Genomic DNA, 13,716 nt, shown 5'->3' on the forward strand with positions numbered 1-13,716 from the left:
GAATGCATATGAGTATTAGCTCAACATTTATATTGACTAATGACTAAGCAAATCTGTTACAAAACAGTTACAAGTGTTATACACATGTTACATTAGCTGGCAGCTCACTATTCTAACTAATCCATAGCCAATCAAGCGTCACTAATTATAACAGAGTTAATTAGGCTAATTCACTATGGTTTACAACTCAATTACTAGACTACAAGCCGAACAATACCCCCCTCATTAAGATCAAAGTTGTCCTCAAGGTGAAGATCTGGAAACTGAGAAGAAATGACAGTAACATCTTCCCATGTTCACCCGTTGGATTAATGCCTGTTGCACACTTTTCTCAACTCAACATTGGTGAGCCTAAATGGCGTCACCTTGAATTCTTAATTGCCACTATAGGTCTTGAATGCTGTCTTATGTTTGTCCTCAGATTTCATTGGAGTATGATGATCGCGAACTCTTAAATCCAATTTAGAAAAGAAAACAGCTCCATTCAAACTTATCTAATAACTCATCACTAACAAGTATAGGAAACTTATCTTTAATTGGTCATGGAGTGGAGTTGCCTATAATCAACAGAAAACCTCTTGAGGCAATCTTTCTTCTTGACTAGCAAAATGTTAGATGCAAAGAGACTGTTACTTGGTTGGATAATAGAGGACTGCAACATTTCTTTCACCAGTTTTTTGATTTCATTCTTTTGTAAGAACGAATACTTGTATGGCCTCGAGTTGATTGGTTATGCATTAGGTTTTAATGGAATAGCATGAACTTGAAATCTTGAGGGAGGAAGTTGCTTTGGTTCTTGTAAAATATCATCAAAACTCAAGTAGTAATTTAGAGAGATCCGTATGAAGTTCAACCTGATTATCAAGGGCTTGAACTTGCATAGAAAAAGGTTGTGCCAATACTTGCACCATCTCCTTTCAAAAAGCATTGTGCAACTTCTTTCCAGTAAGCATTTTAATTGGCCTCTTCCTATACCTTCTATCACTATTATGCCTGTGAACAGTGACTTGTTTCTTTAGAAAGTCATAACAAGCAAGATTAAGAGTTTTCATCCAATCAATACCTATTACCAGGTCTTGTTCATTAATGTCCAACGTTCTAAATTTGAAGCAAAATGCATGTTGACTCGTACTCCAATTGAAATTCAACATTTATTGTTGCTGATTACCTTATTCCTAAATCCTGTTGTGACACAAAAAGGAGTAGCTTTCACTAATTTAGAGTTTATTTGGGAAGCTAACCTATTCTGTAGGAACCTATGGGTGTTGCCACTATCCAAAAGTATTAGGATTTCTTTATAATCAACATGAATGTGGGGATAGGTAGATAACTTACTGGTTGAAGAAGTTTTGTGCTAGTCAATTCACGTTCTCATATTGCCTCTCTAATTAATGACACTTTTTGAGTTGAAAAAGGAAAGAATGATGGAAGGCATAATTTTTAGCCATCATGCACATAAACTAAATTTGATATCTTACTGTGTAAGTTTTGGGAAAATGCTTTTGCTATTAAATTTTAATAGATGCTTTTAGTACTTTTCCTTGTAGGTAATGCTCAATGTATTGTCATCACAGTTGCAAAGAAAAGACCTTGTTTATCTTTTGATGTTTCATTCGAAATGTTGCTCATATCCTACTTGTGACGTTTTCTCTATTACAGGTAGAGCATGTGCTAATTGATCGATTGGTGCACTTTATGGATGTTGATCTACAAAATGCTAAGGTGCTTCATTGTGCAATTATAGAGTTTATGATAATCCATCAAGTTGGAAAACAAAAGACTGCTTATCAACATCATGACATGTGGAGTTCTAGATTTCCATCATTATGCTATCACAAACCATATGAATGACATTTGCTTTTCTCTTTTGGTTTTCTTGATTAGAAAAGGTTTTTTATTAAGAGGGAAAATTAAGTACTGGGAAGTAAGACATTCTCCTATGAGAACATAAGAGAAATAACTAAAACAAAAATAATTAAAATGGCTCTCGAATCTCATTGTATATCTGCTAAATAAACTGTTAGAGAAGCTTTAGCTACCAATTTTGCTTGAAGTAGAGATAGATAGTGTAGTTGACTAATTACCAATAGATGCTAAAAGTCAAAGGACATGCTGGTGCCTTGGAAAGAAAAATTTAAAGCTGCAGAAATGATTGGGCTGACTAGAATCATTATCTATCCTATGGAAATTCCTTTTCCAAGTGCTTCAAGTTATGGAAGCCAATATGGTTTGATGCTTGGAAGATCAAATATGGAGGCGTCTTCTTCACAAGCGGGGGCTAATGGAAAAATATTTAGAGAAAGAGAAGACTGTTTTTGTATTTAGAAAAGGCATGTGAAATCGTTTCACTTTTCCTTTTTCTCCGCATAGGAAATGATTTAGAGAATTAGGCTGTGTATTTTCTTGTTGAAGAGCATTTGTTTGTTGATTCCTGAAGACACAAGACTATAGGCTCTAGCAGTTGTAATTAATATAGAGAAAAAACGTTTACTTAATTCTTAATTATTCTTCCACTATATTTTCTGATGGCACATTACTAGAATATGAAGAGGAACAAAAATAAAGTAACATAAGGTAATACAATAAGGCGTCACTATTTTGTCCACTGGAATTGAAGTTCATGTCTTAGGATAGATGACTAATGTTTGTAATGTTAAAGAGATTAAAAATTTTTAATGGCGATACTTCTGAGGGCTAGAATTGTAAAGTAATGTCTTTTTTTTTTTCCTACAGGAATCTCGCAAACGCTATGACAAAGCTATCCATGCTTATGATCAGGTATTACTGATTGCAAGTGCTTTTTATTGCAGTTATAATGGTTTCAATCTGAAGTTCGTATTACGTCGACAATGTTAAATGTAATATCATATAAATACAAACACATAGAACTAACTTAACAGATTTAGATTCCTCCGCTTTATCTTTCCCTAGGATGCATGCACATGTACATGGATTATGTATGTGCTGAAATTTCTTCCTCTTTTTCCTCCTTTTTTTCTTTCTTTATTCTCTACCTTTTTAGTGGGGTTCTGTGGCTACAGTGCTAGTGGAAGAATCTTATTGGAAGAGGCTCATGTTGTCTTTTACAATGAAATAAGAAATAGTGCGCTTCTCCCCTTGTAGTATCCGAATGGTCTATTTAGGACCTTTATATGACTTATGGTGTGTAGGATCTGAAGGGAGCATGCGTCTGCATAACTGGGCATTTTCATTGCATAACTGGGCATTTTCATGTTTTTCTGACCTTCGTGTTGGGTTTTATAGCTTTACCGACCTTTATATGAAAATTTCTGGCTTACATAGCAAAACGACATGTAATAAAAGAGATTTGGGTCCATGTATTTGGTGTTGCAGGTATCTTGGTGGGGTAGTGTGTTCTGCTCCTACAAGAGGAATGATGTACACACTGATCGTTGAAGTAAGGCAGTGTATGCATGTGTTAGAACTAATACATATTTTTCTTATTTGTTTAAAAAAGTTAATAATGGTTAATGGATGACAACTTTCTTTAGGTGTTTTGAGTGAATTACCTGATGCCTAATAGCATTTGATGGTCTATAAGACTGACTAACTTTAGAAGGTGCAACATCCTATAACATTTAATCACATTCAATATAGGGGCAGCACTGAAATTCCTAGAATAGGGGCAAGTATAAGATAAGCACAAAACACTATAATATAAAGAAGGTAATACAAAGGAAATTATTGTAAGATCTTGAGGGGCCAACTGAGTAATATCATTTTTTTTTAATATCTTTGATATAAGGGTTAAAAGAGAGTCCAATTGGCCTTACCTTCTTGTCACGACCCCACCCGTGGGCCCGTGACCGGCACTAGGGAATGGGTAGGCTTAAGGCCACCGAAACCCGTAGTAAGCCTGACACTAACTGATTTAAACAAATCTCATCTCAAATTAATATTATTAAAACCACAAATTATCTTAATAGCTACATTCTACATAAATACTTGGAAAAACTAGGGCGAGCTCGAAAATTTACAACTGATATATTTACTATTACTACCGCGGAGAATCTAAGATTTACCAATTTACATACCAAATCAAATACATCACCCGATGATGAAGGAGTTCTTGAATAAGAGTCGCGAGAGGACTATGATCCGAATCTGAAAAAAATATAAATGGAGACTCGAGAGTGAGTTAAAATCAAATAATCTAGGGACTATTGCTTCTTCTCGGAAAACATAGATTATTCAAATCGATATCAAACTATACTATAATCATACCCTACTATTTCCTTCACATAAAATATTAATCATTCGAATCAAAATATCAACCATGCACGTAAATACAATCCATATTATAATCATACCATAATAAATAAATAAATGAATAAATAAAAATATATTTTTACTTTTACGGGACGAGTGGCTCAAGAGAACCCTAACCCCAAATTCTAATAGCCTTTCGGCTCTCTTAATCCAGAAGCAAGCTCGATCGGGGTCCTTACCTCCGGCTGAACACTTGAATTCCAAATAAGCCAGAGAGCATCGCTCGATCGGGGACCTTAACTCCATCAATCAACTCAGAGAGCAATGCTTGATCAGGCGGACAAATCCATAATAATCTTATATCCATGATCATTGGATGTAACCCATCGAGCGGCATGTTCTACAAGCCACATTTCCCAAATCGCAATCACCACATTTAATAAATATCATTGTCTAATGAAATCATTCAACACTTATCGAAATAAAGATTAAAAATTTAGGATAAGGCAACGTGCAATTCGTGTCGACAGAATAATAATATCTGTATTATTATAACGTTACTAATAATAATATTTATATTATTTTCAATAATTAATAGTCCAGTGAAATCATTTACGTTGCGATACTAATAACCATATTATGCATAAACTTTCAAAATAGCATATTAAATCAGACTTAGCAATAGTGCAATGATTAAATGACTTTAACTCACAGGATTGGGCGACCTCCTAGCTCTGCTCCGGTGCCTCGGTTGGAGCGAGCCAATGCATGATCATCTAATCACGGAAAACAATTTATGAATACCGAGACAATCGATCATTAATCCTAGGTCTAGACTCCTAGGACTGACTGTCTAAGAATCTCGACGGGAGAATTCTGAAAATCCCGTGAGAACCTCCCTACAACACGAACATTACCCCCCGTAAAAACGGGTCTAGGACCTGCCAGAAAAACACTCCAAATATCCAACAATATAAACAACGGGAGTCGGGTCCCCAAACTTCACTATTTCCCGACTCCGCCACACAGCACAAAATACGGGGCAAGCAAACTGACAGACAATTATTTTTGACTCACAATATCATCAAATACACAATATAATCCAATAGACACAATTAAACCAAGAATTCCAAAATTAACGGGCCAAAGATAATTACCGAGATGCTCGGTCGCTCGGTCGACTCGCCTCCAGCCGCCGGAGTCCGATCGACGATCCGAACACACCATCGGACTCACAACGACAGCGATGACGATCCACGCTTCCGATTTTCTGATCCGACACCCGACCATCCGGGAGAGATTTCTGACGATCACGGCCGTCGATTTGCAAACGAAGCCCGATCGCCACGAAATCGTGCCATCGCGAAGCTTGAGATGAGAGTCGGGATATGTCCTCCGATCATCCATCCTCCGGCCGGAGCTCGCCGGAAAAGCCAGCCGGCTGCCACCATTATCTCTCTCCACCGGATCTTCCAGTATCCGGCCACCACAGCGTCGCCGCTAAAAGAAAGCTCTCGCCGAGAGGAGCCGATCGCCACCCAACTCGGCCAACAACGCCGGGCCGAACACGCCTGGAAGCCGCCCGCTCTTCGGCCGCCGCCGCTGCCGCCGCCAGACGCCGCTCCGCTCCTACCGGCCCACGCCCCGACGGCCGCCACGCGACAACGCGACGCCGCCTTCCTCCCCTTCTTCTTCGGCCATCGCCCTCTCTCTCTCTCTCCCGATCTACTTTCTCTCTCCCCGATTTCTTTCCCTTCAATATCAACATTTGACCCCTGAACTTTTCCTTATTACAATTTAGTCCCTCAACTTTCTTAATTACTTACAATTTCATCCCGCAGAATTCCAATTTGACCCCCAAACTTCTTTTTAGCCTTTCAATTAAGCCCTTAACTAATTAATTTGGGCCAAATCCGAATTATTGAAAATACACAATTACAAAAATACCCCTGACCGACATATTTATTTACGAAAATACCAAACTCACAAATTTCCATTAAAACCCCATAAAAATAACATTATACTTTCAATCCTTATTCCAAAATAAATTTCCAATTTAGTCCTAACACACAATTAAATTAAATAATCAATTTCCAACTTAAAATTTAGTACTACTAATCAATTATAATACCAATTTTCCCAAAATTCTTTTATTAAAACATCCTTTATAATTTCTTCCAAAATTTTCCGATATATAATTTTACTTATATAAATATGCATTTGGAAAAAAATTTGAATAACCAAAATATAATCATTTCTCAAATAATTTACTTGAATAATTTCTTAAAATTTCAAACTAATTGGGTATAGAAAATAACTCATTTATTTGATTAATATTAAATTTTTTTCATTAAATCATTTCAAATTAAACCCAATAATAATGAAGCTAAAATTAACTTAAATAAAAACTCATTATTAAATATAGAAAAAAATTCCGGGTGTTACACTTCTGATTTGTGTGTGGTGCTTTTGAAAACACATAGTTGGTCTCATCTAATATGTTTTTGGTTGTGAGATGGCGAGGACAATTAATAATAGCTGCTTTACTATTTTTTCAAAGAACTATATTTGCTCCGGGTCGTTAGAGACTTTTATTCATTTGAGATAAGACATAAAAGTTCTCTGGAATTTTGCTTTTCTGCAGTCTGATGTTACATTTGAATGGAGAGGAATGCATGTATTTTCAATAACCAGAGTTTCTCCTTAATTTGCTAGGAATAAAGTTGTTGGAAATTCTTGGCTATAGGAAAATCTGGGCTTAAGCAGTTCTTTTTCCCGCTTCTCTGTTTTTTTCTTTTTTCTTTGGGGGATAGGGAGGAATAAGAGTTGAAAGTTAAAGGTGATTGTGTGTCACATGTGTATTCAAGTTTTGGGGTTGAGATGGTGCTTTCTGTTGTGCTTTGAATATTAGACTAGGTATTCCCTAAGAGAAATAAAAGAGAACGAATGTAGACAAAAGCAACCAAGCACTAGAGAAATTTTCAGAGTTCGACTGTAAACTTATTAAAGTTTAAATTATCTCAAGTTTCAAAAAGTACTACCTTACTTCGATATTCAATCATTTTTCCTGGTTCTATAAAACCTTTGTGAACATTAAATGGGGAAGTAAAAACATTAGTATCTTTAAATAAAAAAAGGGTAAAGTTCAAAAAACTACCCTGTGGTTTGAAGATTCCTAGTCATGGAAACTAAGTTTTGGCTAATAGTTGAAATTATGGAAGTTAAAGTGAGATCAACTTTTCACTTGGGGCTATGTATGCGACGTTCCAAAACCCACTCAGTTGCCTTACTTCCATTTTTGTGCCCTCGAGTTATTCTTTCATTTATATATGTAGTGAGTAAATGATGAAGTGTATTTACCTTTTAATCATAATGCAAGTCCTTCTTGGAGAAAGGGTGGGTCTTTACACAAGTACTGCCTTTATTAGGGTAGTGCTAGGGATGTTGGCTACATTCCTATATTAATTGATTTCGTATGAAAATGATTTTTTACACGTGGAACATGCCAAAAGCATCCATATGGACAACTATGACACCATAGCCATAGTTGCCTAACAAGTAACAACTAGCTCAGGGACTTATGTCCTTTTTCTAATGCTCTTATTAGTTTAACAATTTTGTAATTTTATTTCTATAGTGGCTCTTAGTAACGCTTTATTTGTTCTTTATACTGATGAACCTTTATAAGCATTTTAGTTTGTTATTGAATACAATTTTTGATATCTGACACCACGACCCTTGATCTTGAAGAGCAATTTTATCTTTAATCCTCAATGTTAATTGATTACAAAGTCAACTCTATACAAATTAATGCAATTATAGACTTTGCTGATTTTCTTTTTAAGTTTCTCTCAATGAGATTTTGTTTGATAAAATTGGTCAAGGGTTTAATAACTAAAACAAATAGTCACAATATGAAGCTTCTCTTGCACGAAATAGTTTAGCATTATCCAGAAAATCTGGAAGATTTTGTTTGTTACTGAATGCACAAAATAGTTTAGCATTTTGTGGCACCTTTGGTTGGAAATAATATCTTAATGTATTGTTGTTTTCCAATTCTTGTAACAAAATTAGAGCTTTAAGACACTAATACCTGGTTTCTTTCCTTTGGCAGTCACGTGAAAAGTTTGTATCTTTGAAGAAAAATACTCGTGGAAACATTATTGAAGAATTAGAAGAGGTATTCTCTGTTTCTGAACAGCATTAAATTTTTAAGACTTCTCTAACCTAACGGCATGTATCCACCATAGTCCATTTGTTCACATGAATGATCAGTCATTTAAATTCATTGTGTTTCACATTCGATGTAAACAAATGGGAGGTCGAAAAATGATGCAGACTCAGAAGCTGGTAGACATTGTTGGAACTAGCAATAAACCTATTAATTACGTTTTTAGTTTCAAATGCCATTTATTTTCAATTATTCAGTTTTCGTTATGTGTCTCTGTCAAATTTCATTGACCTGTTGCTGAATATAGGTTGATTCACTAAAATGGCATAGTTTTTTGATTGGATGAGTTTTGATGTTTTGTTTGTTCATAGTCACAACAAGGTCTTCAAGTCTCCTTCGAGATCATGTCTGCTTCCCCAACCCCACCACCCTAAAAAAAATTTAATTATTAATGAGCCAAAGGAGTTTACTGCCCCTTTTTTCTTAACAGGATATGCAGAACTCAAAGTCAGCATTTGAGCGAAGCCGCTTTAATCTAGTGCGTATATCATCTGAACTTTTATCTAGCTTTTCTACTTCAGGTTTTGTATGATTCCTGCCTCTAATAACTCTGTCTCCTTGGTCTTAAGGGATTCAGGTTAGCGCGCTAGTGAATATTGAAGCAAAAAAGAAATACGAGTTCTTGGAATCTATAAGTGCAATTATGGATGCTCATCTCAGATATTTTAAGCTGGTCTGATTAGATTGTCCAGTAGACATCACCTTCACTTTATATGCACTGAGTGCTCTATTCTGTGTGGACGTATTCATTTTCTTTCTTTTTGATTTAGGGGTATGAACTATTAAGCCAAATGGAGCCATTTATTCACCAGGTGAGATGCCAGTTCAGTTCTAATTGTAGAAAATTTAACCATCATTTGGTTAGCGTGTTCATCTTTTATCTATTTTTTATTTTGTATAATTTTGAAACAGGAAGCAAACAGTAATTTTTGGTTAGAGAACAAACGGCAAATTCGTGAAGTGAATTTTTTTTTTCTTTTAATGATATTACATTGTGATTTTCTCATGTGAAGTGAGATTCATATGTTTATGTAGAGTTGTCAAAGGTGTGCTCTAAGTGCACGACATAACAAACCAAGTGGATCCACCTAGTGCAGCCCTATTTTCTCTTGACCTACAGACTTCAAGGTCAAACTATTTTTTTTTTTCTGTAGTGAATTCCAACAATAATCCTTAAAGCACACTGAGCAACAACTCCTAAAGTCTACAACCTACCTTAAAGGAGCGCACAACTTGAATTATAGTATGCTGAGTCAATAGCCGAATTAGTAATAGGTAATTGTTGACAAGAAATTATTAACTTTCAGTCTCTTTATTCCCCACACTGCACAGTTTGACTTAACCATGCAAGAAGGTTTATTTTGGCCCCATCCATTGAATTTAGGCATATAGATTTTGAAACTTATTCAGGCTTAGGCAGATAAAAGAAAGCATGCGGCTGTGTAGTTAATTTGTTGTAGTAGACAGCTCTGTATGGATTACTTCAGCTTTTGGAGCTAGAGGTACAACATAAACGACCAATCTTAGGAAGGAACTAGAGACACTATCCATTGCATGTTATCCAAGGTGAAATAACCTAAGATCAAAACCAACAGTGCTCTGACAAACCATATTTCAAAATCAAATCATTTCTGAAAATTCTAGAAAATGTAACAACCACAGACAAAGCAGGAAATGTAAAGCATAGATGTGTTATTAGTCCTTAAGCTGAATTAAAAGTTACATAGGATTTTGATTCGACTAGCTATGGTGTCTGATAGCAAGTGTTGGAATTGAAGAAACAATGTGTAAATGAGATTTTTCATGATAGAAATGACGGTGGTTAGATGGAAATGAAATAATTGATTTAATGACAAATGAAACACATTGAATCAGGTAATTAGCAGAAAGTAAAGATAGTCTGATGGAGATTTTATTTGGGATATGGCAATAGTTGTTGGATGGGTTTGGTGGGCCAAAAACAGCAAGAAGATCCAGTTAAAAGATAGACAGTTTTATTGTAGAACGAAAATGGTGGTTGATAACAAAACCTTCAGCGGCTTGTGTCATATTAATGCAGGCTGCAGTAGACTGTTCTATGATACCATATCTGTTGAGAGTTGAGGGAGTGAACTTTAGCAGAAAAGTTAAAGTTGACTTAAATAAGGCCAATATTATGTTATCTAATCAATTATGCATTTATTTTAATACCCTATAACTAAGATTTAAATTTGCAACTTTTATAGTCCATCAATGAATGTTCATTTGAAATATGAAAATAGATGTTATTAGTTAACTAGAATCCGTGCATAGAAGGTATGCTTGTTATTGTCTTCAGTAGCACCGTTGATTTATATGATTTTCTTGATAGTTATTGATGCCTGTCTTGTAACTATTATGTCCTTTGGGTGATAAGTTTGCATGCTTTTTCTCTTAGTCATTAAATTTAAACAAGAAGCGCGGCTTTCTTCAGGAAACCTTAGTTTGTGATGAATGAACTGCTTTTCCTAAAGCAGGTATTAACATATGCTCAGCAATCAAAAGAACTAGCGAATAGTGAACAAGATAAACTTGCAAAAAGGATTCAGGAGTTCAGGACCCAAGCTGAGTTCAACAGTATTCATGCTTCTAGTAATATAGAACCTTCAACAAGTGCGGATGGCATTCATGTTGTTGGCATGAGCTCTTTTAAAAACATAGAAGCAATTATGCATTCCACTGCAAAAGGGGAAGTAAGTAACCAATCTGCATCTTTCCTAGATATTATATTTCTTTCCCCTCCTATATGTCTTAGTATTATCTTATTTTCCTTGAGCACATTGAGAATTATTTGACAAATGATGCAACACTCATAAAATTCATATTAAGGTTTTAATTTATGATTAATATCATTAACCTATTCTATTCCTTGTCTTTTGATTCTCCCTAGGGCATGTTGTATTAGAAACTTCTGAAATTGCTTGATTCTGGTGATGCCCTGGCCATCAACTTTATTATGCTATTGACTGTTTGCGTACTTTAATTGAAATTGAATTGCTGTTTTATTTTTATTTTGAACTTTTGATCAGCTCCATTTATGGTTCCATCTTTGATGAAAAAACCTAGTCTTCTCGTCACAACATGGACCTAGGACTTTTCTTAATGTGTATGATGAGCTCATTACTATGCTATATACCTTTTTCCATATGTTTACTCTCATCCTTTGTCGCGCTTGCCTTACATCCTTTTTCTGTGTTGGAGAATGTAATCCCACATGGAAAAAGTATAAAGAAATAAAGTGGAATATAAATGGAGAAGATTAGGGTTGAGCACTATTCGTTTCAAACTGAATTACTGAACCAAACTAGAATTTGGTTAGATTTCATTCAGTTCGGTTTTCAATCTTTATTTTCAGAAATATCAGTTCTGTTCGGTTTTTGTCAAGAAAAAACTGGTTAAACTGAACTGACCAAGCTATATCATATATATTTCTTCTGCAAAGTAAAAGCAGAGTTTCTTGTTTGTCTTAATGGCAAGCATCATGGTATTTATCTTAAAATTTCTAGGTTGTGTAGAAAATTGGGATACTACCTATTTTATTATGAATAATCTTACACATATTTTACAACATATTTAATTTAGGATATATCCTAGAATCATGTCCTAGAATACAAAAATCTAAGTAATAAGGAAAGAATACAGCCTATACACTAATTAGGGTATAAATAAAGAATTACTAATTAGGAAAGAAGAATTCGTATGGCTGGTTGACAGAGTTACTGGTTGACAAAGTTTCCACAATCCCCCTCAAGCTAGTGAATATGGATTTATCATTCTCAACTTGCCAATAATATCTTTAGATACTTGAGTACTTGGTTCTTTTGTAAGAACATCTGCAAGTTGACCCCCCAGCTCGAACATAGGGCATCCAAATCAATCCACTGTACAAATTTTCTTTGATGAAATCCTATTAGTCTCAACATGTTTAGTTCAATCATGTTGCACAGGATTATTGTGCGATTACTCATGGCTGATTTATTATCACATTACAATCTCATTGGACCACTCTCTTTCATATCAAGAACACTTCACAAGTCCCCAAAGCCATGGATCTTAATTTTGCTTCTGCATTTGATCTAGCCACAACATTCTGTTTCTTACTCCTCCATGTTACAAGATTGCCACCCAAAAGAGTACAATACCAACTAGACCTTCTATCAATTGGTGAGCCTGCATAATCAACTTCAGTATATGCTTCAAGAATTCACGATTTCTCTTGAAAAGAATCCCTTTCCCTCCGCTTCCTTTTAAATAGTCTGGATCTCGGTAAGCTACCTAGAAATAAACTTCTTTAGGATCATGCATAAATTGACTTATCACACTAACAAAATGTGCAGTATCTGGCCTTTTATGCGATCGATAAATAAGCTTTCCAACTAAAGTTTGGTATATTTCTCGACTAATAGCAGACTCTTCATTGGCTTTACCATGTTTATGATCAAGGTCTATAGGAGTTGGAGCCGGCTTACAAGCTAATCTCCCTATTTCTTTTAGGAGATCAAGAACATTGCTTTTGCTGTGAAATAAAGATACCCCATTTTAATTGAGCACTTCAATACCCCTAGCTCCTTTGTTTCAAACTCCCTAATTAAACATTTCTTCACTGCTTGTCTCTCCTTGTCATTGTTGACATTCATAATTATATCATCAACATAGACTAAGAAGTCTGTAACTCCCCTTGATTTGAATGTTTAATAAACAAAATATGATCCCCTTGGCTTTGTTTATAACCCATACCCGACATTACTTTAGCAAATCTGCCAAACCATGCTTTCGGTGATTGCTTAAGACTGCAAAGAGCTTTCTTCAACTTACAATTCTATTATCTGCCATATTATCACTGAATTCAGTAGGAATATCCATATATGTTTCTTTTCTTAGATCTCCATGTAAATTTGCATTCTTTACATCAAAACTTTTAATTCCCAATTATAGATAGTTGCCAAAGATAAAATAATCTTCACTATGTTACCCATATGTCTGAGTACATCCTTTAGCAACTAATTTTGCCTTATACCTCTCTAGAGATTTATCAGCCCTCTACATCAAAGTCCTTTTGGCAAATGTACTAACTCCCAATTTTTTTATTTTTGGTAAAACTCATCATTAAGTCCCTGAACTCTTCAGTTTTATTTTGTTGAGAGCTGCAATTTTTCTTTTGTTCTATTGAGCCCTCGTTCTTTTATTTTTGCTTGGATTAAGGACTTCTGGCACATATATTATGAGATTTTTATTTG

At 35.2% G+C, this 13,716-nt stretch overlaps 1 protein-coding gene across 6 annotated transcripts in view; it reads left to right on the top strand.

Moving 5' to 3' along the window:
- Positions 1-13,716, top strand: part of LOC8275357 (ADP-ribosylation factor GTPase-activating protein AGD4) — a 32,780-nt gene that overhangs the window by 4,596 nt on the left and 14,468 nt on the right. For 5 of the 6 annotated variants that reach the window (XM_048375537.1, XM_025157241.2, XM_025157242.2 and 2 more), the window contains 7 exons: positions 1,660-1,722; positions 2,734-2,778; positions 8,345-8,410; positions 8,892-8,939; positions 9,039-9,134; positions 9,232-9,273; positions 10,957-11,172. In XM_048375537.1, coding sequence (XP_048231494.1) covers positions 1,660-1,722; positions 2,734-2,778; positions 8,345-8,410; positions 8,892-8,939; positions 9,039-9,134; positions 9,232-9,273; positions 10,957-11,172 — 576 coding nt within the window. Of the gene's footprint in view, positions 1-1,659; positions 1,723-2,733; positions 2,779-3,354; positions 3,419-8,344; positions 8,411-8,891; positions 8,940-9,038; positions 9,135-9,231; positions 9,274-10,956; positions 11,173-13,716 lie in introns of those variants that run through there. The other variant, XM_015718911.3, reaches the window with a different exon arrangement.

The sequence above is a fragment of the Ricinus communis genome, chromosome 6, assembly GCF_019578655.1.
Source record: "Ricinus communis isolate WT05 ecotype wild-type chromosome 6, ASM1957865v1, whole genome shotgun sequence".
Classification (NCBI taxonomy): domain Eukaryota; kingdom Viridiplantae; phylum Streptophyta; class Magnoliopsida; order Malpighiales; family Euphorbiaceae; genus Ricinus; species Ricinus communis.